Below are 15,724 nucleotides of genomic sequence, written 5' to 3'. Positions count from 1 at the left end.
GAGCACTGTAGGAAAACAGATGAGATCCAGAAAGAATACAAATTCTTTTAAGCATTTTATGACTAAAAGGGAAAGGAGCACTTAGCATTTTAAAGCCATGGGAGCAGGTGTTCTTTTACAGTCTTTTATATTGGCAGCTGAATGTTTATTAAAACAAAGTGCTTGGGTGGCTGGAAAAATAGACATGCTGACATTAAGGAAGTTGAATGTAAAAAATAAAGCAAGCTCTCCAACAAAAGGAGAAATGTTCCTGCTGGAGGGGGCTAGGGAGTGAGTTTACATCTTTCTAAGATTCTGTGCACTCATTTCAGTGTGGAAAACATAAAACTAAACATCTGCTACGGGTGACTTAAAAATCAAGTCCCACTTCATCATTCCTTTTCCAAATTCTCACTCTATGCCAAATAGCTTATGAGCACTGATTAACTCATGCTGATTTAGACTTTTCGAAAGTGAGAACATTTAAATTTTTTAAGTTTTGTTAAAAAGATCAGGCAATTGAATTCCTTTGTTCAAACTCTCAGAGTAGAAGAAAGGAAATATTACAATGGTTGGAGATTTGATTACTCTGGATTCCCTAAAGTTATTATACTTTTTACTATACTTGCTAGTCTCAAATATTTCCATTTTCTAGATACTTAAATTAAAAAAGACTCTATCTCAGTTTGGGAAAAGTAAATTCTGTATTAGAGTTGGCATAATAAGTTCTTCTTATTGTTCACAAATCAGCTTTGGGATAAGATCAGGATGAACAATTATGTCCTAGAAACAATTAAACTTTTAAAAAAGATGAATGGCTGGCAAACGGTCTGTGGATGACTACAAGGGACACTCCAAGTAAAGGTTTTTATTGTGAGCTCCACATCGCGATAATTATCCATTATAAAATTGGTTCTCACTAGCTCTGCTTTCTATAGAAAGATTGCAGATTAGACTACTCTGTGGCATAGAAATCAAGGAAGTGTTTTTAAATTGCAAAAGGCAGAGAGACAAGACCAGCACCAACTGGGACGTCACCATGGTATTTGACATCATTTTGAATTGAAACCGGGGATTTTTCTTACCATCATTGGAACCAAAGCTTCCATCGATGGATTTTCTCTGAAACCTGCAAACAAGCACATATACATACTCTTAAGGCAGCGAAACCTCAGCATTTTACATTTATGTGTTCCCTATAGACTCTGTGGCAGATTTGTCTTCTAGTATCTCTTACATTTTTGGATGGGGAGAAATTGGAACCCTAACACATTGCTGCTGGTGGGAATGGAAAATGGTGCAGTCACTTTGGAAAACAGTTTGGCAGTTCCTCAAAAAGTTAAACATAGAGTTGCCATATGGCCCAGCAATTCCACTCCCAGGCATATGCATCACTCATTCATCCGTCAGGTTTCAGATATCATTCACATGCCATAAAACTCACCCTTTAAAGTGCACAGATCAGCGAGTTTTAGTATGTTCACAAAGTTGAACAACTACCACCACTGCCTAATTCCAGAATATTTTCATCATTCCCAGAAGAAATCCCAAACCCGGTAGCACTCACTCCCCGGTCCCCACTCCCCCAGCCCCTGGCAACCACTAATCTACTGTCTGTCTCCATAAATTTGCCTATTCTGGACATTTCATATAAATGGAATCATACTATATGTGAACTTTTGCCATATGTGAGCTTTTGTGTCTGACTTCTTTCACTTTGGGTAACGTTTTAAGGGTCCTTTATGGTGTAGTGTGTATCAGTACTTCAATCTTTTCACGGCTGAAAAATATTCCAACGAAATGTATATAGCACATTTCATTTATTTATTTGCACTTGATGGATATTTTGGCTGTTTCCACTTTTTTGGCTATCATGAATAATACTGCTGTGAACATTTGTAAAAGTTTTTGTGTGGAAATGTGTATTCAGAGCTCCTGGGTTTATACTTAGGAGTAGAATTGCTGGGCATGGGGTAACTCTACGCTTAAGTTTTTTTTCCAAACTGTTTTTCACAGTGGCTACACAGCAAGAACTATTTTACATTTCCACCAGTAATGTATGAGGGTTTCAATTTCTCCATATCCTTGCCAACTCTTGTTATTTTTCATTTAAAAATTTATTATAGCCATCCTAGTGAATGTGACATTTCATTGCAGTGTTGTTGTTGTTGTTGTTGTTGTTGTTTTTGAGACAGAGTCTTGCTCTGTCACCCTGGGTAGAGTGCAGTGGTATCATTGGTCGTTGTAGCTCATGCAACCTCCAAACTCCTGGGCTCAAAAGATCCTCCTGCCTCAGCCTGATGAGTAGCTGGGAGTATAGGTGCATGCCATGATGCCTGGCTAATTTTTCTATTTTTAGTAGAGACAGGGTCTTGCTCTTGCACAGGCTGGTCTCAAACTCCTGGCCTCAAGGGAGGCTCCCAGCTCAGCCTCCCAAAGTGCTAGGATTACAGGCAGGAGCCACTGCACCTAGACTCATTGTAGTTTTGATTTGTATTTCCTTAATGACTAATTATGTTGAACATCTTTTCATATGCCTATTGGCCATTTGTATATCTTCTTTGGAGAAATATCCATTTGTATATCTTCTTTGGAGAAATATCTATTTATGTCCTTTGCCCATTTTTAAATGGGGTTGTCTTTTTATCATTGAGTTGTAAGAATTCTTTATATAGTCTGGACACTAGACTCTCACAAAGTATACAGTTTGCAAACATTTCCCTCCCATTTTGTGGGTTGTATTTTCACTTCTGTGATAGTGTTTTTCAAAACAAAAAAGTTGGCTGCACATGGTGGTTCATGACTGTAATCCTAGCACTTTGGGAGGCTAAGGTGGGAGGATCACTTGAGGCCAGTTCAAGACCAGCCTAAACAACATAGCTAGACTCTGTCTCTACAAAAGTTAGAAAAAATTAGCCATGCATGTTGGTACATGCCTGTGGTCCCAGCTACTCAGGAGATTGAGGCAGGAGGATCATTTGAGCCCTGGAGTTGGAGGTTACACTGAGCTGTGAAGACACCACTGTACTCCAGTCCAGGCAACAGAGACAGACTCTGTCTCAAAAACAAAACAAAACAACCCCCCCCCCCCAAAAAAAAAATCCACAAAAGTTTTCATTTTTAGGAAGGTCAATTTATCTATCTTTTTCTTTTGTTACTTGTGCTTTTGGTGTCTAAGAAACTATTACCTAATCCAAGGTTATGAAGATTTACACACCTGTATTTTCTTCTAAGAGTTTTATAGTTTTGACTCTCATACTTATGTCTTCTATCCATTTTGAGTTAATTTTTGTATACGTTGTGTAGAAAGAAATATCATTCTTTTTCATGTGGATATCTAGTTGTTTTAGCACCATTTGTTGAAAAGAATATCCTTTCTTCATTGAATTGTCTTGGTATCCTTGTTGAAAATTGACTGACCATAAACATAAAGGTTTCTTTCTGAACTCACAATTCTATTTATTGATCTATATGTCTTTCTTTCTTTTTTTTGTTTATTTATTTCAGCTTATTATGGGGGTACAAAAGTTCAGGTTATATATATTGCCCATGTCCCGCCCATCCCCCCAAGTCAGAGCTTCAAGCGTGTCCATTCCCCAGACAGAGCACAATGCACTCATCATGTAGGTATACACCCATCTTTATGTCAGCACCAGAGTCTTGATTTGTAATAAGTTTTCATATTAGAAAGTGTAAGTGCTCCAATGTTTTTCTTTTCTTTTCATATGGACCCTTGCACTTCCATATGAATTTTAAAATCAGTTTGTCAATTTCTGTAAAAAAGGCCAGCGGGGACTTTAATAGCAAGTGTGTTGAATCTGTAAATCAATTTAGGGAGTATTCCTGTGTATATTAGTTTCCTATTGCTGCTGTACCAAACTATCACAAATTTAGTAGCTTAAACCAACACAAATTTATTATCTTATAGTTCTGGATGTCATAATAGTAAAATGTGTCTTATGTGGCTAAAATCAGGGTGACCCAGGGCTGTATTCTTCCTGTACCAATTTCCTTGCCTTCTCAAGCTTCTAGAGGTGTTTCTTGACTCATGGCCCCTTCCTCCATCTCCAAAGTACATTATTCCAACCTCTGCTTTGCCGCATCTCAGATCTCCTTCTCCCTTTGACCTTCTTGTCTCCCTTATAAGGATCCTTGTGATTATATTAATATTAGGCCCATGTGGATAATCCAAGATAATCTCCACAACTTTATCACACCTACAAGGTTCCTTTTGACATGTAAGGTAACATATTCACAGGTTCTAAAAATTAAAACATGGACATCTGTCTATTATACCATCTTAACAATATTAAATCTTCCAATCCATGAGCACGAGATATCTTTTTATTTATTTAGGTCTTCTTTAATTTCTTTCAATGCTATTTTGTAGTTTTCAATGTACAAATCTTACACTTAGTTTACTCCTAAGTATTTTATTATTTTTGATGCTTTTTTTTTTTCTTTTTTGAGACAGAGTCTCACTCTGTTGCCTGGGCTAGAGTGCTGTGGCATCATCCTAGGTCACAGCAACCTCAAACTCCTGGGCTCAAGCAATCCTGCTCCCTCAGCTTCCCGAGTAGCTGGGACTACAGGCATGTGCCACTATGCCCAGCTAATTTTTTATATATATTTTTAGTTGTCCAGCTAATTTCTTTCTATTTTTTTAGTAGAGACAGGGTCTCGCTCTTGCTCAGGCTGGAATTTTTTGATGCTTTTTTAAATGGAATTATTTTCTTAATTTCATTTTTAATTGTTCATTGTTGGTGTATTTAAATACAACTGATTTTTGTATATTGATCTTGTATCTTACAGTCTTGTTGAACTCATGATTTCTTTTTGGAGTGATGAAAATATTCTGATTTAAATAGTGGTGACGGTTGTGCAACTGTGTATACTAAAAATCACTGAATTGTACACTTCAAAGGGGTAACTTTTATGTTCTATGAATTGTATCTCAATAAAGCTGTTATAAACAAACCAGGTATATTATTTGGGAATATCTGTCAAAAATTAAAAGGTGAATTGCCCTCTTCTCCCAGAATGAGGTTGGAGGGGTAGGGGAGCAAAGTTGGGGGCCAGACATGCTCATGTTTTGGTACATGCTCTTATTTAGTTCCAGATGGAGACCCTAGAAGTTGCAGACCCTGATCCCGGTATGTTTGGTGGAAGAACTTCTCTTTATGCCTCTTTTGTTCCCGGCCACACCAAACTTATCCCTGCCTCAGGGCCTTTGCTCTTGTTCTCTGCCTGGGCCACTCTCTCCCTGCATCCTTAAGTGGCTGGCTCCTTGCCATTTGGGTCCTGGTTCTGAGAGGGCTTCCCTGCTGACCAAATCAAATCCAAAGTAGCTTCCCCAATCCAATCATTGTCTCACACACCACTGAGTTTATTTTCCTCTTGCCAATAGCTGGAATGATTTTCTTTATTAAATGCTTACTTCCTTGTATGTTTCTCCCCTTTACAATGTAAGCTCTATCAGAGTGGGATCTAGGCTGCTTTGTTCACTACTGTATCGCCAACCTCTAGGACACGGCTGGCACATAGGAGATGATAACTAAATATTTGTTGAATGAGCAAAGCATATCATTAAGGAGAGTAGATAAAAGAAAAAACAAAAAAAGAAAAGAAAAAAGGAGAGTAGTTATGATTTGTCCTGAGTCTTCTAGCTGGCAAATGAGGCTGAGGTGAAGTTTCTTTTTAAAAAATTTAGTGCTATTGAGTGGCAAACGATTATATGGACTCACAGAAGATGACGTGTTTGGATTATGTGTTTGTATTAATGGGTTTTACCCACATTTGCACTAGGTTTGGGAACTGATAAGAACTCTTCATTAGAGGAGTTAAATGATTTACAAAGCTAGGATGAGGCAGGCAGTATCCAGTGACTAATGGGAACAATAGCAAATGAGAACTGTTCTAAATTGATTGCAAAACGGCCCCACCTCATCTGTATCTAACACCTTCAATCAACCAAAAGGTAGAGTCTACATCTTCATCTCTTGAATCTAGACTGGCAGCAGGACTTATTTTGGCCAATAAAATAAGGGAGAAGTGATACTGTGCTACTTTGGAACCTACATCTTAAGGGGGCCTTGCACCCTTCTGCGATCTCTCTTAGAGACAAATAAGCCCAGGCTGGCCTGCTGGAGGAGGAGAGACCAAGTGCAGCTGAGGCCAGCCTAGGAGAGCCAGTTCCTAGCGGACTTGCCAGCAGATCACACCCTATGACCACACCCGGATGGGATCTCTGAGCCCAGCCCAGATTAGCAGAACTACCCACCTGACCCATAAACTCATACAAACTTAAATATTTATTGCTGTATGCCACGGGAGTTTTTTGTGGCTTTTTGAAATGTAGCATTATTGTGGCAATGGATAACTAGTACAAGAATCAAAGGCAAGGATGAGGACAGTTTGGATTCAATGTCTGGCAGAGTGGTTGAGAAGAACAAATAAGAACACATGCGCTGTGCCTGGCCCAGAGCCTGCACGTTCACTGTAAGGGGCTTAATAAATACGTGTTGAATGGACTGGGGGTTGGGGATAGGAAGGGAATAGTGTTTAAGTTCAGGCCAATACAGCATGAAGACATTTGGGATTCTCAGCTCCTTGAGGGTAGGGGCCATGTCTCTTATCATGTTTTCCATCCTGATCTCATAGCATGTACTACAAATTCCATATGTATTAATAATAAGGTACAGGGGACTTGTCAAGTGAATGGCATTATGCTGAGAGAACTGGCTTGGTATGGTTTTGTGCAAAACTTTGTTATTTTGCTTTTTTAGTAAAGGACGAGTTCTCCTATTAGCATTTTTCAGTCTATTCCTCTATTTAGAATGCCAGATAGTTCTCATGTCTCCAGATTTCTATTTCCAGTTTATCTATATTTGGAAAAAAAACCTATGCCTGTGCATTCGACTGCAGCAAAATAATCTGCAAGTTAGAAGTTTCAATAGTCTTATACCACAACTTTCAAAAACTGTGCTTGCTTCAGTTGGCTAAGCAACAATTGTAGAGAGATTAATAAGCAGTTATTAACTTACTTTTTTGTCTGTTTACATGTTAATTATGCATAGTAGCTAACTAAAGAGGGGTAATCCTGTTTTCTAAAATCTAAAACATCAGGAGTAGAGACAGTCTTCTTATGAGAGGCAGAAGACAGGAACTTCTTTTCCATGACATTGGAACACATCCTAGGCAAAATTGGAAGCATTTTGAATGCTTTTTCAATCAGATCCTTGCTAGGGTGCCAGGGGTCTTCCCTCACATACCCTGACCACTCCAGACCTATCTTCTTTTTTTTTTTTGAGACAGAGTCTCACTCTGTTGCCCGGGCGAGAGTGAGTGCTGTGGCGTCAGTCTAGCTCACAGCAACCTCAAACTCCTGGGCTTAAGTGATCCTACTGCTTCAGCCTCCCGAGTAGCTGGGACTACAGGCATGTGCCACCATGCCCAGCTAATTTTTTCTATATATATTTTTAGTTGGCCAGATAATTTCTTTCTATTTTTTAGTAGACACAGGGTCTCACTCTTGCTCAGGCTGGTCTTGAACTCCTGACCTCGAGCGATCCACCCGCCTCAGCCTCCCAGGGTGCTAGGATTACAGGCGTGAGCCACTGCGCCCGGCCCTCCAGACCTATCTTGATCAGCCTCTTCAGACCTAAGGCTCTGGGTCCAGGCTGCCTGAGTTCAAATCCTAGCTCCTTCATTTCCTGGCTGTGAATTCTTGGTCAAATTACTTAATCCTTCTGTGCCTCAATTTCTTTAACTGTCACATGTTGATAATAATTGTAGCCACTGTTGGGGGCATCCCAGAGGAGATAATCTACTTAGAGGGCTCAGCACACTGCCTGGCACAGAGCAGGTACTTGTTAAATATTAGTGACTATGACCTTATAAATTAATTGAGCTGCTAATCAGTTAATATAAATACTTTCCAGGTATAATATTTGCCTGTAGCCTGAGGTTTTTGTTTTTCACTTTTTATTTGAAAATAATTTCAAATTTACAGAGAACTTGCAAGAATAAGAATAGAAAGTTGAACACCCGTATACCCTTTACCTAGATACACCTATTGTTAACATCTACCCCATTTGCTTTTATCATTCTCTCTCTCTTCCTATATATAAATCTATATATAATATAGATATAATATGTGTATCAAGATTTATAATATGCATTTTCTGGACCATTTGAAAATAAGTTGCATACATTGTGGACTTTTATCTCTAAATATTTTGAAAGAACAAAGATATTCTCTTAAATAACCACAATACAGTTATCAAATTCCACAAATTTAACATTGATGTAATAGTCCTATCTATCTGTATTCCAATTTTGTCAAGCAACCCAATAATGTCCTTTAGAAGTCTGTTTTCCTTTTAGTACTAGAGCCTGTCTGAGATGAGGTATTGTCTTTAGTTGTCCCATCTCTTTAGTCTCCGTTAACCTGGAACACTTTCATAGCCTTTCTTTGTCTTTTATGACACATTTTAATAGAATGTTTATCATTTGGGTTTGCTTACTTTTTCCACATGATTAGATTCAAAATATGCACTTCTGGAATGCCACATCAGTGACGCTGTATCCTTGTCAGCGTGTCAATCTGGAGGCACACAATATTCATCTTTCCCTTGGTGATATTAATTTTGATCACCCAGTCAATGTGTTCAATTTCTTCACAGTATATTTACTGTTTTTTTACTTACAACTATTAAGCAGTTTGTGAGGATACACTTTAAGGCCTTATAAACATCTTGATCATCATCAGATCTCTCCCCCGAGATTTAGCGTCCATTGATGATTCTTAACCTGGTCCAGTCTTAAATATGATGATTGCAAAATGATGACTTTTTTCAACTCCAGCACTCCCTTCATATTTACCAGTCAGCCCTTGGCATTCCGCCATATGCAAGAGACCTCCCTTCCACTGCCAGTATTTGCTAAGGGCTCCTTTTACCTTAGCAAAGGAACCTGTTTCAGTAAATTGGTTGAATTCATTGGGTGTATATCTGAGGTCTTTCCTTTTATGAATACAGAGTCATGAGTTTCAATTTTTTCCAATGGTTTATAATTCATTATTCTTAATAATTTTGGTGCTCAAATTGTCCCAGATTTGGCCAGTAGTCATCTATTGTTTTCCAAAGCAGTGTCTCATCTCAAAAGCTTCACAAAGGTCACAGAAGGGAGTTATTTTTGAGTCAGAGGTAGCCCTGCATCATTAAGACATGTAGTTGTATCATTGAGGTAGCCATAAGGTCTTTCTACAGATGGAGTTAATCTTGCCTAACAGTCTCAAAGCCCTAATGTGGCTTTGTTTTCTTTACATGTTCAAGACAAGAAAGAACATTTGTTTACTGTAAACCTCCTGCCATTCTTTTGTAGTTGTGAAACAAGAGAGCACAACAAAGAATGGAATTCTCAAGGTTCAGCCCTGCTGTGAGAGGCAAGGAAAGCCAGGTGCTCTTTTCATCAGGGGCTCTAAACTCCTGTAAAGGGAAATTTCCTTGCTCACATTACAGCACAATTATCTCCCTTTTTTCCTCCCAAGGGACATGTACTACAAAATTGTTGCTAAGATAGCAGGAAAGCACCTGGTAAAGTGGTATAAAAGCATATTACTCCTACTATTTATTGTACCTCAAGATTAATTTTAGCCATTAAATTTACTTTTTGATAGAATGTTTAAGGCTCTTTCTAAACCTCCATGTTAGGAAAAACTGATCATTTCCTACATCCTGTAGGATTTACAATGAGTATTTTTTGGTCTAAAAAATATGCAAGTTGCCCCCCCCCCTTTTTTTTTTTTGGTTTCATTGACTATGAAAATAACCAACACTCTACTGGCACTTACTATGTGCGTACTAATGTAAACAGTGTAGTGATAGACTATTCTATAAGCTAAGTTATCTCGTTTTACAGAAGAGGAAACTGAAGCACACAGAATTAAGTGACTTGCCCAAGGTCACATACTGGCTGAGGTCGACTTGAAGCCAGTGACTATGGCTCTACAGCCTGTGCTCTAATCATCACACAGAGACAGGCAAAGGAAATCTTTGACTTACCTCACACAATGAACAAACACAACGAGCAGACATCCCACGTAGAAGGACAGGAAGATGAAGACACTGAAGAGACTGGATTTCACATAAACAGATCCTGAGAAGAGAGAAACAACTTTGGTCAGGTTGTCCTCAGGTGCAAAGAAGACTGTGTTGGAGACAGAACAGCTTGAAGGGCCCATCTCTGTCACACCCATTCTTAAGTCCTAAGAAATTCTCATTCAGAGCAGCAATGCTCCTGGAGGTCGCTTGGCATTATCTGAAAGGAGGGTCAGTCTTGCTAGCAAAATAACAGAAAAATGAGCTCTCTGCGCTCGCTCGCTCGCTCGTGCGCGCGCGCTCTCTCTCTCTCTCTCTCTCCCTAGCTGACAGGCACCCTGCAAGGTTCTGTCTTCACAACATCTGAAAAGAGCCCAATAGACAGAAAGGAAATGTAAACCTTTCTTTTTACATTCACCAGCTCACTGTCTTTTAGAATTCCTCTTATAGCCTCCAGGAGTTCCTGAGAAGCTCCTGGAGGGACAGCAGGGGTGCAAACTCCAGGCCTCAGTTTCCTGCCCAAAACCATATCTCAGGGGTGAGATCACATCCCCAGCGATAAGCCTGACTACACTTCAGAGATAACCAAGTTTCCAGGAGCAGGAAAAAACCAGAAAGACAGACAACCTGATGTCTTGCTGCTGCTTCCTGCTAATCACTACACAGCCGCTTCTGTTATCAACTGACAGCAATCACTTTTTTCTTCCTTTCTCTTTGTCCCCATAAAAACAGACAAGCCTCTTGGCCTCTGCATAAGGGCCTCCCTTCTCTTTTGAGTGCCTCAACACACAATTCCTCTCTCTTTTTCCCTTTATTTCCCTTTTCTCTTTCCCACTCTCACTCTTTCTCTCTATCCTTCTGAGAAGATAAAATAAATTTTATACTTTTATATCCTTATCTCTGTGTGAGAAATTTTTCTCCACCCATGCTGTGAGCACCTACTAAGTTTTCCACCCTAACGTTATCCACGAGTGGCTGCTTTTCACAGTGGTGACTTCCTAGCTGGGAAGGACTGCTTGTATACAATTTCGTAATGGAGTTTCTTTTCTTTTTTGGAAGGGATTTAACAAAATGCTCTGATTCTCTTTTCTATCCCTAAGGTAAATATACTTTTAGTTTTCTCATGATGATTTTCTCTGGAAGGATGATATTAGTATTAAACTATATGATAGATTTCCTGACACAGGAATCTCTCCATAGCCTTCTAGAGCTAACACTGACCTTTAATAGAAGGAACAATGGTTACTTTAAGGTTCTTTGCTCGTTGTAGATTCCAGGTCTGGTTCTCCTTTTCTGGTTAAAAAAAAAAAAAAAAAAAAAGAACAAGTCAACAGTTAATCAGATACTAGATTTTTGGCCTCTTTTTTGAACAGTTGTTCAAAAAATTCCAGAATTAACTCTGGCTGCAGAATCTTATTTTAGCAAGAACTGGAGGAAAATCCAACCCCTAAACCTAATATCCCTTTTGGTTAAGACTCTCTCCATTTGGCCTTTGCTTGGGTGCACTTTGGTAGCTCTAGTTGATGCGTGTGAGATTGTAGCTCCCTTCTCCAGTGAAGAAGGATTGACCCTGCCCCTGACATCCACAGACATCTGAAGAAAACAGCTACAAAAATAGAAAGCTACCTCTTCTTTTAGTTTGCATTTTTCTAGACAGTGAGTTTTTTTCCCCTTATGTAGTCACCAAAGGGCTTGTAGTTTACAAGGAACATTGGACATTGGTAAAACTATGTAATTAAGAGATTAAAGAACATACTAGCTGAAATTTCACCTAAATATCAAGGGAACCATATTACACTCTACAGTAAACAGCCTCTGTGTTGAACACACATGGTTCATCAGTGGCTGGTGGTCTGTGTTTTCAATAAATAGCCTATTTCATTTCCAAGGTAGTTACTGAGTAGTTACCCATAACTATATGAATTATCCCTAAGAGCTCACACAACCCCTTATCATTGGGATAAGTTTTACACTTGGCTTTCTTACTATCTTACAAGGTACAATTTGGGCAACTGGAATGGAGAACTCTGAATTTTCCTTGACATCTTTGTGGAAATGATGACGACTGATAAATCTAAGTGGCTCCATTACTGCTGAGCTAGCAAACTGATCTTAGGAAATGAACCTGGATCCTCTGTGTAAGGTCATCACTTCATGGTAGCAAATATTTGTTGTAACAGGTTAACTGAGTGAACTTACATGGAGTGAGGGAATACAAGACTCTGAAAAGATGAAATGTACTGAATGATATTTTGTAGTGTCACTAATATCTTTAGATGTATTATTTTCTTCCTTTTGTTTTTTTCTCAAGTATCTCTCACACTGCCTTGCCAAGTCACTGCTGAGGGACCCTTACTTAATGGGACCTAGAGATGAACTTTTGGCTTCCCTTTCATTCCCTTCCTTCAGGTCTTTCTTCCTTTCTTTTCTTCCTTCCTTCCATCCCTCCCTCCCTCCCTCCTTTCTTTCCCTTTCCCTTCTCCTTCCCCTCCTCTCTCCTCCCCTCCCCTCCTCTCCCTTCCCTTCCCTTCCCTTCCCTTCCCTTCCCCTTCCTTTCTTCTTTCTTTCCCTCCCCCCTTCCCTCCCTTCCTTTCTTCCTTCCTCCCTCCCTCCCTCCCTCCCTTCCTTTCTTCCTTCTTTCCTTCCTTGAAGACAAAGTCACCCTTGAGTTTTTCTAAATAGCTAAGTACTCCTCACAAACTCTTACCCTGGATGAAGAAAGATCCTCCACAGGCATAATCTTCAGGCTTTATCACAAACACCACAAAGAACTGCTCTCCTGGAAAATCCTTCTTCTGCATAAGACATAACAACCTTATGATAGGCAGGTAAGAAAGATAGCAAGAAGAAGGGAGAAAGTCCCTGGGGGTAGGGGGCAGAGAGAAAGAGGAAACAGAAGAAAGGAAAGTTCAGCCCTGCCCTCTAACTCCTTAGAAAGGACTTTCACATACCCATGATCTACTCCAGATTATCCGTAATGAGATAATTGTCATATCCAAGAAATTAAAGTAAATAGATACACTGTTCCGATTTCAATATGTTTTTGCCCATTTGAGTGCTTAGAACTGTAACAGACACCATATAAATAGTATGTCAACAACCTGTGTCTAATAGTTAATACTATACATTAAATTTTTATTTTAAAATCTAATGTAGCATGCATGAGGGACAAATAACTTTCTAAAAATCACTCAGTTTGTAGTTAAATAAATAATTTAGGTTAAGGAGGGAAAGGACTCAAGTCAGGAGATCTGAGTTATCATCCTGGCTTTGACTTTCTCTGAGGATGCTTCTCTGAGTCCCCATTTTCTCATCCGTGATGAAGTGTGGTTGACAAGATACTCTTTAAGGTCCACTATAGTTCTACAACTGTCTTTTCTCTTAATTATCCCCAGATTTCTGCTATCACTGAGAAAATGGTCCAAGATTGAAGCATGGGCCCAAAAGAGAAGTAACAATTTATTGCCAAACACATCCAAGGTAGACATGTGCTAATATGCTTTGCTCTTCATTAATTTAGTGTCCTGGATTATGTAAAATCCGAAGTTCCCTACTATGGTTGTTTTACCATCCTTTTTAATTTGGGACCACATAATGCTGGAAATGCTAAGGAAGAAATAAATTCTGAAAATAGGAGCAGATATTTGGGATATTAAATCTGAGGCCCTCAAAAATTAAAGCCTGACTGATAGAAATTTTTAGGTCTGCTGTCTAAATTATAATTAACCTTTCTTCAGTCTTCACTTGTTTTCAATAAACAGTATCACCTTACCCCAAAGAACAGGTCAAGTTGCAGGTAACTCAAGTAAGTATCACCCCAAAGGCAGGGACAGAATCCCTCTGCAAATATGCTGACATGATGTGTGCATGTTTTTGCTGAAGAATGACCACTGAAATAATCATTTAATCACAAATACCAAAAGGATACATTGTTACAAAAATATGATTCATATTCCTTTATACCTGTCTATTCTGTCCAGAGCTGAGGTCTTCTTTTACTTACTGATACTGGTACAGATTAGAATTGCTTTAAATGGATATGATAAACTTCACCCTAAATTAGCAGTCCCAATGAGTAGATTGGAATCTCTGGCCCTACATCTTTAAGTAGTCTGCCAGATGTATGTCCCCTTGCACCATGGGGTCCCCAGAATCCCCAAGGGAAAGAGGGCACCTGGCAGAGTAGCACTGTCTACCATTACCCAGGCTTTCCTTTCAGGCACAGTATAATAATATTAGTTTTTAAACCAATCAGAAAGGAAGGAGATCCAAGGCACACAGTGGATGGCCATCCCTTTGGGATGCTGGCCTAGAAGGTAAACTGAGTATCAGTTGAGCATTGTCATTGACAATAATGACCACGGAAGTGATGTCTCACCTGTAGCGTGATGGCAGCTTTCTTGGTCATGGACTGATAGACACCATTAAATTCCACATTGTGGTCAAGATCATACACCGGGCACTGTAGCATGCATGAGGGATAAAAAGGAAAGCATCCCTAATGTCATCTAATGTCATACCACACCTAGGTCCTGTCAGGGCTTTTCACCTGGATCACCATGAAAAGTTTTCCCCCAGAATAGTCATTAAATAGTCCTCCCAAAACTGGGTGCCTTCTCCTCTAAAGTAAGTCACTTTATATTGAAGAGAATTATAAACTGATTGTCTTAAAGAGTATAACATTTTTCCCATTTTTTGTTAACACCTCATGAGACAGAAAGGACCCAATGTTACAATAAAAATTTAAAAACAAATAGTAGGTTTCTATTTTATTTTTCTTGTGGAACCCACAAGTTGGTCTTGTTTGCTTTTTGTCATGATCCTCCCTCCCTCCCTTCTTCCTTCTCTTCTTTGTTGATTTTGGGGAGAACTCAACTATTCTTTATCTCTCTAAATCAATGTCTGCAAACATGGACTGCCCACTCCGTGTTCACAGAAACTGCTCTTAGTATTTGGCAGTTTTGGGGGAGATACACAGTAAAAGGGCAACATGGTTCCCACCCCTCTCTTCCATTTGCTCTGGAATAATGTTAATATAATGTTCAATATTCCATGCTAGAAGGTTGACAGGTTCTCAGCACTCACCATGATATTCTGGACTGAGACAACAGAACATGGATAAGCCATTTCAGACACCACTTTAATGATAACTGAGTCCACGTCTTTGGGAAATTTGTATAGAAAATACTGAGAATAAGAAAAAGAAAGACATTTGTTAATATTTTCACATGAATAGGATTATTCCTGTACTATTAGAGGCAAAGTTCATAGGTAAATCTCAGTGAATCTCCAATAATTAACTCAGTCAGCCATTTATCTCAGATGTATTGCATAACAACTGCTCTGTGCAGGGCCCTGTGCCAGACTAGGAATACAGCCATGGATAAGACAAGGTAGCCGTTGCATTCAATGTTGCCATTTCATTTTTCCATGGTATGACCATTTCCTTCTCAACCAAACTTTTCCACACTTCAATCCATTTCCCACTTAAGAAACACCACCCCCACCCCTTTGAATTAGAGATATGCAGGATATAACATGAGACAAAATTTACTTCTGTGTGGTCATTGGGAAATATGAAGCTCCATGTTGAAAAGCAGATAAGCCTGTTCTTCAAGAATTTTAACTGCCTTCTCACAGGGGAG

At 39.2% G+C, this 15,724-nt stretch overlaps 1 protein-coding gene across 6 annotated transcripts in view; it reads right to left on the bottom strand.

The window, feature by feature from the left end:
• The window catches only part of SIDT1 (SID1 transmembrane family member 1), an 82,280-nt gene that overhangs the window by 30,092 nt on the left and 36,464 nt on the right, over nt 1-15,724 (bottom strand). For 3 of the 6 annotated variants that reach the window (XM_069472621.1, XM_069472622.1, XM_069472620.1), the window contains exons 5-10: nt 15,165-15,266; nt 14,458-14,541; nt 12,787-12,874; nt 11,301-11,372; nt 10,044-10,137; nt 1,065-1,108 (exon numbers count right to left, since the gene is read on the bottom strand). In XM_069472621.1, the coding sequence (XP_069328722.1) occupies nt 1,065-1,108; nt 10,044-10,137; nt 11,301-11,372; nt 12,787-12,874; nt 14,458-14,541; nt 15,165-15,266 (484 nt within the window). Of the gene's footprint in view, nt 1-1,064; nt 1,109-10,043; nt 10,138-11,300; nt 11,373-12,786; nt 12,942-14,457; nt 14,542-15,164; nt 15,267-15,724 lie in introns of all 6 variants that reach the window. The other 3 variants (XM_069472624.1, XM_069472626.1, XM_069472625.1) reach the window with 3 other exon arrangements.

Source organism: Eulemur rufifrons, chromosome 7 (genome assembly GCF_041146395.1).
Source record: "Eulemur rufifrons isolate Redbay chromosome 7, OSU_ERuf_1, whole genome shotgun sequence".
Taxonomy (NCBI): Eukaryota; Metazoa; Chordata; class Mammalia; order Primates; family Lemuridae; genus Eulemur; species Eulemur rufifrons.
The sequence above is the reverse complement of the archived record's forward strand: the minus strand, read 5'-3'. Positions and strand labels throughout refer to the sequence as shown.